Source organism: Taudactylus pleione, unplaced genomic scaffold (genome assembly GCF_031769625.1).
Source record: "Taudactylus pleione unplaced genomic scaffold, aTauple2 ptg000820l, whole genome shotgun sequence".
NCBI lineage: Eukaryota > Metazoa > Chordata > Amphibia > Anura > Myobatrachidae > Taudactylus > Taudactylus pleione.
In genome coordinates this window covers 332,331-347,597 of record NW_028285222.1, presented here as the reverse complement: position 1 = coordinate 347,597, position 15,267 = coordinate 332,331, and the positions used below count along the sequence as shown (strand labels likewise).

At 45.4% G+C, this 15,267-nt stretch overlaps 1 protein-coding gene across 4 annotated transcripts in view; it reads left to right on the top strand.

Annotated features, from left to right (window-relative positions):
* Positions 1–15,267, top strand: part of SHANK2 (SH3 and multiple ankyrin repeat domains 2) — a 607,737-nt gene that overhangs the window by 553,042 nt on the left and 39,428 nt on the right. For 2 of the 4 annotated variants that reach the window (XM_088458263.1, XM_088458265.1), the window contains 2 exons: positions 2,215–2,235; positions 15,073–15,203. The exons of 1 other annotated variant lie outside the window; for it this stretch is intronic. In XM_088458263.1, the coding sequence (XP_088314389.1) occupies positions 2,215–2,235; positions 15,073–15,203 (152 nt within the window). The remainder of the gene's footprint in view (positions 1–2,214; positions 2,236–15,072; positions 15,204–15,267) is intronic. One more of the 4 variants, XM_088458266.1, reaches the window with a different exon arrangement.

Below are 15,267 nucleotides of genomic sequence, written 5' to 3'. Positions count from 1 at the left end.
GCTTGCCCCGTTTTGTAGGCGGGGTGGCTGGACAAATGGAGGCGTTCACTCGTGATGTCAGTAGTGTACTTCTTACTCTATTAGAGCAGGTAGTCCACTCGGGCTTGTGAGACCTGAGACCCTACCACAAGGGTCTCCTCGCAAGCCTGATGGTCGCGATAATCTCGACCATCGCCAGGCCACCCGCTAAAGCTGTGAGTGGTCACCCACAGCTTAGCGAGCGACCTGGAGGGCGGGTTTAAAATAAAAAAAACGCCCTGATTCAGAGCGTGCACTCGCAAATAGCAAGCGCCTCTGAATCAGGGCCAAGATCCCCAATAAGTGCTGGCTTTCAGGGCTAATTGGATAGTCCCCGCCAGATCAATTAGACAAGGCAAATTACCACGGCTAATTGGATACTGGCCTGAGTCTGTATACAAAGCACAACGTAACTTGGTGTGGAGAAAAGCCTCTGCATCACAGCACTTTGTATATAGATTCAGAGACTAAGTTGCACACAGATATACAAGTGCCGCATATCAAATTAATTAGCACAGTCTGCTGGTGCTTCCTAGTACATCGCATTGCGACTAAGATGCATTTTTGTCAAAATAAAAATATAAGATGCCTGGCGCTAGCAGAGTAGCGCGGAACCTGGCACGTCGAGAAGTGCTGTTTGGCGCGACGGCAGCAATGATGTATGAGGACATATCTGTAGTTTATATTAGGCGTACATCAATGTTTCTTGAAGTAAAGCTTATCTGTATGGTCCATTGTTCCCTCCACGTCATCTTCATCTTCTTAGATGATATCAGTGATCTCACAGAAGTATGTGCCTCTTTATCACTCGTGACTTACCATGGTCTAACAGACAGGTATCTTGTAGTTTGTAGTTAGTCCTAAGACCTTTCCACAAGAGGCACCCAAAACACAAGGCCCAAGGACATTCGTTTTGTAGTATAATGGTAATTTAATATACACATTAAAAACAGCTTGCATAAAATTTTTGTGGTAGTACAGCCAGTAAATGCCACCCTCATACCAATGCGTTTCACCGCAAACTTCTTCTTCCTGAATTTGCTCAATTACAATCTTTGTCCTGTATGTGCTCATACTGAAGTGTTGAGCACATGAACAATGCCCATACAGGACAAAATATATAGTGATCAAATGTTACTACAATGTATGTAAGTTTGGTATAGTGGAGGAGTCTTCTTATGTGTTTAGACTGATCTCAGGTAATACAACGGGTATTTGTTTGCAGTGATTAGGCCTTTTATCAATAAAATGTTGAGATATTCCTGTAAATCTATCAAAGTCTTTGAACAGTAATTAGAAGATCAGGATCAGCGGTAAAAATCACATGCCACGTAAGGGAATACAATTACTGTGCTCCCATCACCTACACGCAGTGGTAGCATTGTATCGTGAATGGCGGGTAAGATATTGGTGTAGAAGAAGATATTACAGACAGACTTCTCCATAGCTTTCATCAAGTAGTCCCTGAAAGCACCCCGCTATAGGCAGGTTTATTCATTCCCTGTCTTAACCTCCCTGGTCTGAGCTACCCGATTACCACCCCTCTACACAGTTATTCTTCTACTATACTAACAGCCCTCTGGTCTGGGGCCATACAGACCTCTAAGCACTGTCTGCTATTTTAGTCTGTCTGCACAAATATGCAAACTGTCACTTAACCCCAAGTATCAAAATCCAGTTTACCTATAGATTATAAGCCTGCCAACAGAAAACATGACCAATTTTTAATAATAAATGAGAGGTGCACAACCTGTGGTCCTGTCTCAAAGGATTATGGAAGCTGCACTTTCTGGGGATCATGTGCGTACAGCATTTACAATTATGCTGCTAGGAATCACCCCTTTGGGGGTTCAATAAATTAAGCACACAGATTTCTGGGGTCCCACCTAACAATTGTCGACTGCAGTGACCCATCTAATTTTGGTCTGTACTTTACAAGTTCTTTATTGAGTTCCTAGTTGTAATGGGATTTAGTGCGTTTATTCACAATCGCTATTAAATTCAGTTATTTATTAAGATATAAAGGAGGTTATTAAACCTGTAATGGAAATGTTAAATTATTTTGTGAAATCATGTAAAATCGGTCATTTTTTTCTTGGAGTTTTACGGAAAAAGGCTTTGTGTAAGCATTTTATTTTTCATGTGTGCTAGTTTCAATGTACATATTTATATATGATCTTTCTTTCTACTTTCAAGCTTCTGTACGGAAAAAGAAGGGTAAGGGAGAATGTTACTTATGTCATCACACAAAATAACACTGTGTCCCTTAGGAGCAGCCAGTTTGGCTACTGTGTTTAATCGTATATGCACATTGGCTAATATGATGAATCATTGTTACAATTTGATGTCTTTTGTATCTTGTCCTTTTTAACTACTTCGTGATACTTATTTTCATCCTTTTTTTTCCAATAAAGTGCAACATATTTCAGGCTCACATCATTCTTAAATTAAAAACTGGGAAATCCAATTTACTCCATACCATGTCTCCTTATTGGTCTTAAATAAGGTGAAACAGTCATTGTAACCTAATCGACCTTGTCTTGTTAATTTAGGTTCAACAGGATTGTGAGTTTAAGTTTTAGGTGGAAAATGGAAACTGTCCCTGGAAAACTGGCACACATGGGATACACAAACATTTGTCAGTGTGTTGTGGAAAAAGTAAGACTGCAAACTTGTTCCATCTATAACAATATGAGTAGGCATCAAGCATTGAGAGGACACCAGTGCTTGCTACAGCTTAAAAACAAGGCTACATACATGACCTAATGTATATGCTAAGTAAATTACACCAATAGAGAGAGGGAGGGGCGAAGCCGATTGGTGGGTACTGGATAAAGAGGCGGAAACTACCACCCGTTGGGCTTTTGATAAAATTGCCTCACCAGTGCCCCCTACTTTTCTGACTTCAAATGGGATTGGGCAGATACCCAGTTCACTCCCACACCCAGAGCCTTGCTGGGCACTGGGATCGTGTAGGAAACCTGAGCCTGTGTGACTGGCAGCTGCTTTCCTTAGAATTAAGTTATATGTATTGGCCTATCTTTTTTAATTATTACTGTCCCTTTAACATATCCACAGAAGATGGAATGTGCTAGGAAGGTCAGGGAGCCAGCGTGTTCCTTTCCTCCTTCCGGTTGGTAATTACATTCTATAAAGTAAGCAGAAGAGGCGGAATGTGTAAAATACAAAAAATAGAGCTGATGATATTTTATATAGATGTTATCAGGGTCATTAAACAAAGTAACTTCATCATATCTAGGCCTGTTCCCTCTGCTCTGAGTTATGGTATCCGCCACCACAAAAAGCCGTTGTCACATAAATCTAATCCATCGATAAGTCACTTTAATGGATTGCCTTGCAGGAGATTACATTACTTATCTTGGAAAGGAGGATACAAAACTGTTTCAGGAGGGATTTTAGTTCTTTATTGGGCAGGGTGATCGATTCCTGTGTCTTAGGAATGAGTTAGACTATTATACTCTGAGGAATCCCGCGCTTAGCCCTATAGATGGATGTGCACCATAGCTGTGTCCTCAGTCACTGCTCTACAAACAACTGTATTGCAGGACGGTGACATCTTTCCAAAACAGGAAGGTCAGGGCATTGTATACAAGTATGATCCGCGAAGGTCAGGGCATTGTATACGAGTATTATCCGGGAAGGTCAGGGCATTGTATACGAGTATTATCCGGGAAGGTCAGGGCATTGTATACGAGTATTGTCCGGGAAGGTCGGCATTGTATACGAGTATTATCCGGGAAGGTCAGGGCATTGTATACGAGTATTATCCGGGAAGGTCAGGGCACTGCATACGAGTATTATCCAGGAAGGTCAGGGCATTGTATACGAGCATTATCCGGGAAGGTCAGGGCACTGCATATGAGTGTTACCCGGGTAGGTCAGAGGACTGTATTCGAGTGTTACCCAGGAAGGTCAGTGGCCTGTATACGAGTGTTAACCAAGAAGGTCAGAGGACTGTGGGCCTGATTCAGAGCCACTCGTTCGCTCCGAGCGATGTTCGCACAACTGCGCATGCGTATGGGTCGTAATGGGCATGCGCCAACCAGTCATTGCGGTCGGAAATCGAGCGCTCGCAAAATAGCGAGTGCCTGCTAATTTGAGTGACAGAATGAGGTGTTTGTGGGTGGTAACAGGGGAAGGTGCTTGAAAACGCGGAGTGGAGATCCGAACGCAGGCGTGCCAAAAGATCAAAACGGGCGTTTTAAGGGTGTGCATAATTTACAAAGCAGCGTCATCGACCACGTCACTTGGTTGTTTCTTAGCCTGAACTGTTCACATGATTGCGGTAGGAAAATCCACCCACAAGCACTGCGAGCAGTTCAGACGCCTTTCAATGTACTCAATTAATCAAATAAATAGCGGAGATGACGTATGATGCGAGCGGCCAGGGTGCGTCTTTACAAAATAGCGAGCGCATGTTTCGTTCGCTCGCTCAGACAGAGGCGTCAACAGACCGCAAAGAGCGAGCGCTCAATTTAAATAGCCGGCCCCTTTTTCTGAACGAGCGAGCGCAAATATCGTCCGGCTCTGAATCAGGCCCTGTATACGAGCGTTACCCGAGAAGGTCAGAGGACATATACGAGTGTTACCCGGGAAGGTCAGGGCACTGTATATGAGTGTTACCCGAAAGGTCAGGGCATTGTATGCGAGTGTTACCCAGGAAGGTCAGAGGACTGTATACGAGTGTTACCCAGGAAGGTCAGGGTATTATATACGAGTGTTACACGGGAAGGTCAGGGCATTGTATACGAGTGTTACACGGGAAGGTCAGAGGACTGTATACGAGAGTTACCCGGGAAGGTCAGGGCACTGTATACGAGTGTTACCCGGGAAGGTCAGGAACTGTATACGAGTGTTACCCGGGAAAATCAGTGTACTGTATATGAGTGTTACCCAGGAAGGTCAGGAACTGTATTAGAGTGTTACCCGGGAAGGTCCATGTACTGTATAAGAGTGTTACCCGAGAAGGTCAGAGGACTGTACAAGAGTGTTACCCGGGAAGGTCAGAGGACTGTATACAAGTGTTACTAAGGAAGGTCAGGGCATTGTATTCGAGTGTTACCCAGGAAGGTCAGTGGCCTGTATACAAGTGTTACCCAGGAAGGTCAGTGGCCTGTATACGAGTGTTACACAAGAAGGTCAGAGGACTGTATACGAGCGTTACCCGGTAAGGTCAGAGGACGTATACGAGTGTTACCCGTGAAGGTCAGGGCACTGTATACGAGTGTTACCCAGGAAGGTCAGAGGACTGTATACGAGTGTTACCCGGGAAGGTCAGTGGACTGTATATGAGTGTTACCCGGGAAGGTCAGTGGACTGTATACGAGTGTTACCTGGGAAGGTCAGGGCATTGTATATGAGTGTTACTTGGAAAGGTCAGAGGATTGTATATAAGTGTTACTCAGAAAAGCCAGGCATCAGCAATATTAGGCAGTCTGTAAAGAGGTTATGTGCATGTACAGTACTATAAAAAGGTGGCTGTCTGATCGGAAGAAGGCAGCTCTCTCACATGCCATGTGCACTCTATGGGACCCAGACTTACAACCACATAATTACACGTATAAGGGTGTTTGGCAAGTTGATTAGCCTCATTTCTAATAGTTCTTTGTTTTGTTCAGTTCTTTTTCAGCTAGTTGAACTCATCTGGTATTGCTCATCGGCTATTATATAATATTAATGGGTCTATATATGTTTTTTTATTATCTGTGGAGATATTTTGTGGCCCAGTCTAGAGAATTGTTCCTAAGCCGCCTGCTAAATTACATGTATTTGTATTTTTCTTTAGGTGCATTTTATCAAGTTTTTATATTTTGTGGATTATTATGAATTGGCTACTTTATATTCAGTCATATCGTTTTTTTTCCTATTTAGCATGTTTTGTTGTTTTTTTTGTGTGGGAAGTTGGTGATATTCCCCATCAAACAGCTGTTGTATTCTATATATTATCATCTCACGTGCGTATTATTATGGTTTGGGTTTTTTTTGTTAATAACTTCACGTTTAGTGCTTGAATTTATATATATATATTCTCTTCCCGGCAATTAGACACATTGGTGGCCATTGCTGTAATGCATTTCTTTACTTTCACACAAGGCAACTGTGTGTCTATTGTAGCTTATGCACCACTGTTTAAAATAAAATGACTTTGAATGCCGAGTGGACCTGGGTAGGTCACATCTGTCTGTATGAAAGGATATGTGACAGATAATAGATGATAGACTGTGCATGGTATTGTAGTACCCTGTGTGCCAATGATAATTGGAGCTTGGTCTAAAGCTGGGTACACACTAGGCCAACGTGTACACACTTACCAATCGTCCTTCCGATGTGTCGGGCCTGAAGTCACAACTGGGCGGGCATTTTTTAAGTTTGCCCGCCCAGTTGAGCTGTCACTCACCACCAGGTCCCTGCAGCATGTGTACAGGTGATTGGCAGATAACCCGTATACACCAGCAGATGAAACAATATATCTGCAAAATATATCTTCCCCTAGTGTGCTACACAGCAGATGGGATACGTCTGTGAACGAAGTCATTCACAGACATATCTGCTGTACACACTAGATATTTTCGCCCATTCCATGAGAGATATATCTATCAGTGTGTACCCTACTTAACAGCCATCCTGCTTTCCACCATACGACACTGCCAAGGGGGTCTTAAGCTGCGTACACACTACATGATTTGTCGTGCAATCATGTTATCTGCGACCACTGTGTACGACCATCGAGTAGTGCAGGCCTGACAACCTGTGACTCACCAGCTGTTGTGAAACTACAAGTCTCAGCATACCCTCCCACCCTTCCTGTATAGTTTCTCAATAGCTGAAGAGCCGCAGGTTGGCCTGGCCTGGTGCAGTGCGTGTATACAATTCATCGTCTGATGAAAGATGTGGTCGCATCGTCCCATCGAATATGCTGCACATCAGATGGGACAATGCGGCACAGTGTAGTCACATTAAGCATGCAACAATATATCGCGACATCGAACGGCGGATCGTCCAGTGCGTACGATGATGCAATATGCCGATACATCACATTGTCACGTCGCGGGATCGTTGAGGTGTGTACCCATCTTTAGACCTCGCTTCTGGACGAACACGGGTAAAAGAGGCTCATGATGGAGAAAATAAGAGTTATGGTATAACATACCTTTGTTGACTCTTTTTCTTCGGGGTCCATGGGGTCCACAGCCATTACGTTGGGGTATGAATCCCGGTCACCAAACAGTTAACACAAACGAGCTCTCTGCTCCCAGGATGCACCCGGGTTCCTCCTCATATACCCCACCCCCTGCCTCAGGTAGCCAGTTCGTTACCAAGCTCAAGCAGGGGGAGACAAACCAAGGGTAAGAAAGAAGAAACCCATAACTCATGAGTCCAGACTCTCAAGAGGAGAAACTACGGAAAAACCTCCCCCAGAACTACAGGTACGTCTGGGTGGGTGTCCTGTGGACCGCCTGGACCTCAAAGAAAAAGAGTTAACAAAGGTATTTTATACCATAACTCTTATTTTCTTTTTTGGGGTCCATGGGCTCCACAGCCATTAAGTTGGGGATATCCCAAAGCACTAACCCTACGGGCGGGGACGCTCCTGACTCTCGGAAGAGAGGAGAATCTTACGCCCGAAGGAGGCATCCTGAGAGGCAAAAATGTCAAAGGCATAACAATTGACAAAGGTGTGGACGGAAGACCATGTGGCTGCCCAGCAGAACTATTCAGCAGAGGCACCCCAGCAAGCCGCCCACGAAGGCCCCACTGACCGTGTGGATGTACCTTTACTGAGTCTGGCACCACCAGACTAGTCTGTGTGTATATGAGAAATCGTCATATAAATTCATCTGACCAGCGTCCGCTTATCGGCTGGCCAGCCTAATGACTGTCATACAGTACAAAAGGGAAACCTACTTCCTCATGCTGTTGGCGCGATCCACATAATTATGTAGCGCACGGCCAACATCCAAGGAAGCCTCACCTACCGAGAGGCTTGTAGTCTGAAAGCTGGGACCACAATCTCTACATTCATATAGAACCAGAATACCACTCTTGGAAGGTATTCCGCCCTAGTATGAAGTACCGCTCTCTCCCGATGACTTATAAAAACGGGGAAGCGGGAAGAAAGTGCTGCTAGATCAGAGACCCTCCAGTCTGACGAAAAGAACATACTCAAGAAAACCTAACTCCCTAGGGCCACATTTTCTCAGATCATCCCGGAGAACATACAACATTTTTAATAACTGCAGCCAGAAGTAAGTTTCTTGTCCTCTAAACTACAGAACATCCTTTCACAAGGAGGAGGTCTTGAAGAACCATGCCGTCCAAGATGGACGAGTCAGGTCTAGATAGAGGAAGGGATCCTGTATTAACAGGCCCGACCTTAGCAGAAGAGGCCACAGAGTGTCTATGGAGTGACTCTGCAGGTTGGCAAACCAGCAGCGTCTGGGTCAAGCAGGGGCCATCAGTATTACTGTTGCATGTTCCCGTTAACCCTTAGAGGGAGGGATAGCGGTTGAAGCAAATACTCTAGTTTGAAGTTCTACTCTACTGCCAGAGAATCCACAAACACTGTGCCCCTACCTGGGGACCCTGTGCTTGTGACTCAAGGCCATGAGGTCTACTCTGGAAGACCCATCCATCCACAAGGCTCTGAAATACCTGTGGATGAAGAGCCCACACTCTCTGGCGCGTATCCTGCTGGCCTAGGAAGTCTACTTCCGAAATAAGGACTCCTGGTGTGAGCACAACCGATCTCGCTGGAAAATGACATTCTGCCCCCTGATAGATGAGGCAGTCTACTGTGGTGGTGTTGATAAATTGCACCTAGACCGGCCTGCCCTTTTAGTATTTCCTGAGCTTGAAAAGCGCTCCTGAATACTGCCCTTAGTTCCAGGACATTTTACGGAGAGACTGCTTTCCATTGTCCTCCATTTTCCTTGAAATGTGTGTCGACCTGTCACTGCTCCCCACCCGCGGAGGCTGGTATCATTCAGGTCCAGAACAGGCATCCCTTGTTGCGACAAACGTCTTTAACGGATAGTCGCTCTTCTGGCGAGAGACAGATAGTCTGTGCCTTTATTTGGAACCCCGGCCGTACCAATAACAGCTCCTGACAGAGAAAGACTGCGCAGAAAAACGGCTTAAAATCTCTTATCAGTGGAACATTTACAGGCGAATGCCAATGGTACTGGAAAGGGATATAAGGCTTCAACCTTTCTGGGATTTTTCTGCCCGGAGAAACTCCATACTATGTTCCCTACCACTCCTGGAATCTCAGGTGGTCTCCCATCCCAGTACTAACTGGGCTCAATGCTGCCTAGCTATCAAGATCCAACAATCTTGGGCATGTGCAGTATGGTTTGGCTGTAGTCAGATTTGGAAGGCTTTCCCAACTTTCTGGCATTAGAACAATGGAGCCTCTCCTTATACCGGCTCCACAAGCATAGCTTTGAACCCTCTGATCAGGGAGGAGACGTACTGTTGGAAGACTATCTTCCTCTCTTGAGAGTGACTCCTGGGAGGAGACCCGTGTGTCCCACTAAACACCAGAAGATGTACCAGAATCTAAGGGCTGGACGGAGAATGAGACTGACCGCCTTCTGATTCTTTTGGCTGTACTAGCCTAGCTGCTGGCCATAACTGCTGGAAAGCTGCTAAGGACGAAGTCACCTTTGACCCGAGTGAGCACACATGTCCCTCCAGGGCAGATGCCTAGGAAGCCAAACATGGTAGGCTGCGGCTGCTGAAGATACCTTAATATCAGGGTTGGCGCAGGAGTCGCCAATCTGTCCACAACCTGTGCTATGATCTGGTAGATTTGACTACTGTGGTGACTCTTTAGCACGGTCTAGTGTAGGAAACAAGTTGTATGCGTCCCAACTGCAGCTTAACCTGTAGGAAAAGGTTAAGGGGAAAGACAGTGACAGTATACAGGAATTACAGTTCTTTTACAGAAGAAACAGTATCCATAAACAACAATCACATGTCATGCATAAATACTCTGCGAGCCATATGCATATAAGCTCTCACTACCACAATCAGCCTAAGCTTAGGTAGGATAGAGCCCTGTAAAAACCTAGACCAGCAGTAGGTAAGGTATACAGGGAGACTGCCCAACGTCCTCTCTTGTAGAAGCAGCGTTCAGAGAGCAACTGACATACACTCTGGCTGCCCTATGGAGGCTGGGAGGAACAATCTACAATCACTGTGCCAGAGGACTGAACTAGCGTGTGGATTGGGGGAGGGGCCGCCGGGGAAGCGTACCTCCCCTATGCTGCTTGGACCTGCCCGATAAACTGACCTGGCCACCGCCACAAGCCCCGGCTGGTCAGGAACATCATATCCCAGCGGTCTAGGCTAGGAGAACAAGCCGTATGCCTCCTGACTGCAGCACGCCTCCGGCCAGTCTCACCGCCGGAGGCCGGACCGCCACGTGGTCCCGGCATCAGCGGCCGCCGCGACCACCTGCTTACCTGCCATCCCCTTGATCCGGTTGCGATCCAGGGCCAGAAAGCCCCTGCCGAATCCCCTGCCAAGGACCTGCCGAGGCTAGCGGTGCGGCGCCGGAGGTAGTTGCAGCGCATGGCCGGTGCGCCTCCAATCAGGCGCGAGGCTGCTTCCAGGACAGCTCAGACCACTCGCTGAGCTAGAGAGTAAAACTTTTATTTTTTTGTTACTCATCTGCAGGACTGCTCCAGCAGTCCCACTGTCTATGTGGTGAACACACCAAACAGGAAGAACTGGCTACCTGAGGCAGGGGGTGGGGTATATGAGGAGGAACCCCACTGCATCCTGGGAGCAGAGAGCTCGTTTGTGTTAACTGTTTGGTGACCGGGATTCATACCCCAACGTAATGGCTGTGGACCCCATGGACCCCGAAGAAGAAAAAAAAATTCTAAGTAAAAAAAAGTTAACTGGAATACATAACGGGCCAAAGGTCAGGAGCAGGCATCAGTAAAGCACTGCTGAGAAAAGGTCAGGGTCAGGACAGACATCAGTAAAGCACTGCTGAGAAAAGGCCAGGGTCAGGAGCAGGCATCAGTAAAGCATTGCTGAGAAAAGGCCAGGGTCAGGACAGGCATCAGTAAAGCACTGCTGAGAAAAGGCCAGGGTCAGGACAGGCATCAGTAAAGCATTGCTGAGAAAAGGCAGGGTCAGGAGCAGGCATCAGTAAAGCATTGCTGAGAAAAGGCCAGGGTCAGGACAGGCATCAGTAAAGCACTGCTGAGAAAAGGCCAGGATCAGGAGCAGGCATATAGCAAGTGAAGTGAGGAAGTGGTGAGAAACAGGCTGGGTGAGAAACGGATGGCCAGTCAGTGAGAAGATCAGGAACAAGCCAGGTTAGAGCATGTTTCTGAATCCAACAGAAGACATGAACCTGATATATGGCCGCACATTCTGGATGCAAAACATAGGCAAACAGCCAACATCAGGAGCAAGGGCACAAAGCTGCATGTTACACAGGCGTTTCAGGATCAACTGAAAAGGGTTTGATCATTGTGGATTTTCAATTCTAAAATTTATATACCATAGCTTAGTAATTCTGAATAGTCATTTTGTAAACGGGAGTACACAGCTCCCACGTTTCCTATTACAAGGGTAAACCATTAGGCAATGGGGCAACAGAATGAAAGAAAGGCCCAACAGCTGGCTCTAGGTTCCCATTGCTAGCAGGTAGCGTGGAGCATCGTACTCCATGCCCAAGTTTCCCTCCTCGTCACTCTGTCATCTACGTCAATTACGATGTACGGTGTAAGCTGTGCTGCTGAACACTGTCATTGGGCCATATTCAATATGGGGCGAAAAGTCCGTTATCGGCGATAATTTATTTCTAATATCCCCGTATTTAATTTCATTGACTTTTCACCGGTGCGAAAAGTCAATGTAAAACAACAGAGATAATTTTTCGCTTGCCTTTAGCAGGCGAAAAAAAGTGCAGAAGTGGGGTTTAGGGGTGCAGGCTTAAAAAAATAGCCTGCACCCCTGGGAATAGCCCCTAAAAATGAAATAGGGACACCCCAAAAAAATTATTTTAATTTTGGGGTTAAAAATAATAAAATATAGGGAACAAGTTTTGAACTAACGAAATTAATTCAGGGGGGGTTCCCAAGTATGCGGCAGGTGTTTAAAAGAATGCGGGTGGTAGTGGCAGGTGCAGTTTTGAAGAATTTTCAATGCACTTTAGGGACTTAAAAATATGCTTGCACCCATTTTGATGTACCCCAAATATGTTGGGAATAGTTATTTTCCCCCCCCAAAAAAAGCAAAGTGCTATTCTTCATAGCCGCTTTTATGCACCTGCCGCAGCTATTTAAAAATCCTAACAATATGCAGAAGGCCAAATCGGGGGTACCTATAGTGATTCCGCACCTTTTAAATTGAATATGAGGATAAGCGGGCACGCGCCCAATACTTTATCCCCACTCAAACCTCCGATGTGGAGCGAAAAGTCCAGCACAGACTTTTCGCTCCCATATTGAATATGCCCCATAGACCCGTATTCAATTTGAGGTGAAAAGTCCAGACTTTTCCCCTCCTCCTGTTTTCCAGGCAGAAAAGTATTGCGCGCATGCCCGCTATTCCCCGTATTCAATTTCAAAGTAAGCAAAATCGGGAGCAGGCGAAACTTGGATCCGCAGAATTTTCGGGAAAAAATCGTAGGACCCCCCCCTAAAGATGTCCAGACATGGGGATCACTGTGGGTACCCCCGTTTTTGCCTGCAGAAGAAAGTCGGGTTTTTAAATAGCCGCGGCAGGTGCATAAATGTGGCTTAGAAGAAGGTGATGCAGAAGAGCATTTAGAGGTTTTTTGGGGGAAAAATAACTATGCCCATCAAATTTGGGGTACTTGAAAATGGGTGCAAGCATATTTTTAAGTACCTTAAATGATCTTTAAAAATTCTGCAAAAATGCGCCTGCCGCTACTGCAGCAAAGAAGAAAACACCTGTCGCATATAAGGGAACCCCTCTGGACTCCATTCCGCTAATTTAGAAGTGTGATCCCTATTTTTGAAAAAAAAAATGAAAATTTTTGGGGTGTCCCTTTTTTTCTCACTTATTTTAACACAGATGATTTTTAGGGGCCATTCCCAGGTGTGTAGGCTTTTTTTTTTAAGCCTGCACCCCTAAACCCCAATTCTGCACTTTTTTTCGCCTGCTAAAAGCAAGCGGAAAATTATCCCAGTTTTTTTACATTGACTTTTCGCACCGGTAGTGTCCAACGCCATTCAATTAAATCTCCTACTTCCAATTCTCCATACAAACAAAGGTTCAAGGAGGCTTCACCCAGTTCCTCCTACTGGTTGGAGTGATCGGTATGCAGTTACCTTGTCCACATTCGGAATATGGAATTTGACCATAACGCTGTGGTTACGCTAAGAGTAAAAGTCTATGGGAAACATGTTGACATTTTTATCATCATCAATAAAGAAAATACCACACCCATGTGAACCGCTGTTCCACCATTCTGCACAGCAACCCAATTGTGGTTGGCAGGAATAACGCCCCGCTGTGCAAATTGTGGCGTACAGCGTCACCACACGAGATTTTCTGTTGCGCCCTCAGGTGTTTTGTGCTTTGTGAATTACCTTCCCTGTATAGGCTTCTCAGCTATTGAGTTTCTACATTTTTAATACACATTTTGTAGCAAAACACAACAAGCAATTTTATCAGAACCGCTCGTCTGACTGCAAAATGTTTGAGTAACCCATAGACAGTAAGGCTTTGGTCGGATCACATTAAATGTCACAACTAAGTAAAGAGAGAGCCCAGCATGTCCCCCATAACTTTAATTTTGACCAGCCCCATGCTGTGACACTGAGAGAAGGCAAAACGCAGCGGGTAACTACCTGATGCTCTCTGCTTGGCTGAATTAAGCTTCGCTTTATATTCTTTGAGTGTTTGGCTTTTTCTATCGCTCACTGTGACACCAAAACTTAAAAGAAGCCAATTTTTAGAGAGAAACGGATCAGACTCAGGACACGTTAGTGATACTTGATTTTTGAGAAAATCAAAAGCAGGCAGAAGCCACACAATGGAACTGTACTGTGTATAAAGGTCAAATGCTCTACAAGTGTTACTTTAGATCAGGGGTCTTCAAACTTGGCCCTCCAGATGCTGTGGAACTACACATCCCAGCATGCACTGCACATAGTTTTAGCATGCTGTTATATCAAAAAGGTGGCAGTGCATGCTGGGATGTGTAGTTCCACAGCAGCTGGAGGGCCAAGTTTGAAGACCCCTGCTTTAGATACTAGACAGTTGTGTACAACCCCTCATGCACTCAGATCTTCCCTTGTGAATGCAGAGACATTCTGTCACTCAGATGACAACAAGCTAGACAACACGGAATCGGTGCCAATATTTACATATACACAGATCTTTAAAGGGCCTTAGATGCACAGAAGACAGAAAAATAAGAACATGCAATTAGTAGAAGTTGCAGATATGGCGTGCCCATCCCAATTAATTATACTCCGACAGAAACGCATCTTACTATATTCACTTACTAGGCAGCTTGTCAATGTAGATGGATGTGCCAAAATGATTTAATGCGTAAAATATGGAAGATCGGTAAGCCTGTGACGCAATATGATCGCTTGCTATGTACAATTGGAGGGAGTCGCATTTTGAAATGTACCTTTTACCCTCTTTGCACCTCTGGGGGGAGGGGGTTACAGTCTGTTGCCAGGAATGTTTTTATCCTAAAGGTTTTCTCTCCGTTTCTGTGTAGATGTTCAACTTTCAGATGTTGAGTGTTTGAAGAGGAGGATTGTAATTCGCGTTACACTGAGTAATGATCATATGCATGTAGGCTTATTAGATAACCATGCATGCAGCTCAGATCCATGCAGGAGAATACCGCTTGCATGCCTGAAGTATGCTGGCCATGCAGAGCCTTGTTCTATCCATTTTATTTCTTCTTATTGCACTTTAAAAAAAAACTTTGACATTCAGGGATATTGCCAACCCCCACCCCATCCCACCCTGCTCCCTGTAAGAAGGGTCTTGATGGAATGTGCACTCCTTATTTCATTACAGATAAAACTGAGGACTCTACCCCATTGTCTAAGCCTTTAAGACCAGTGGACAACGCGCCTGTAGATTCCCGGGTGGCCACAATTAAGCAGCGTCCAACCGGTAGATGCTTCACACCTGCTACAGAAGCAAATGTGAGTAGGAGGGGTGGTCTGTACTGGAGAGATTACCTGCTCCGCACACACAGATTGGGTCCCA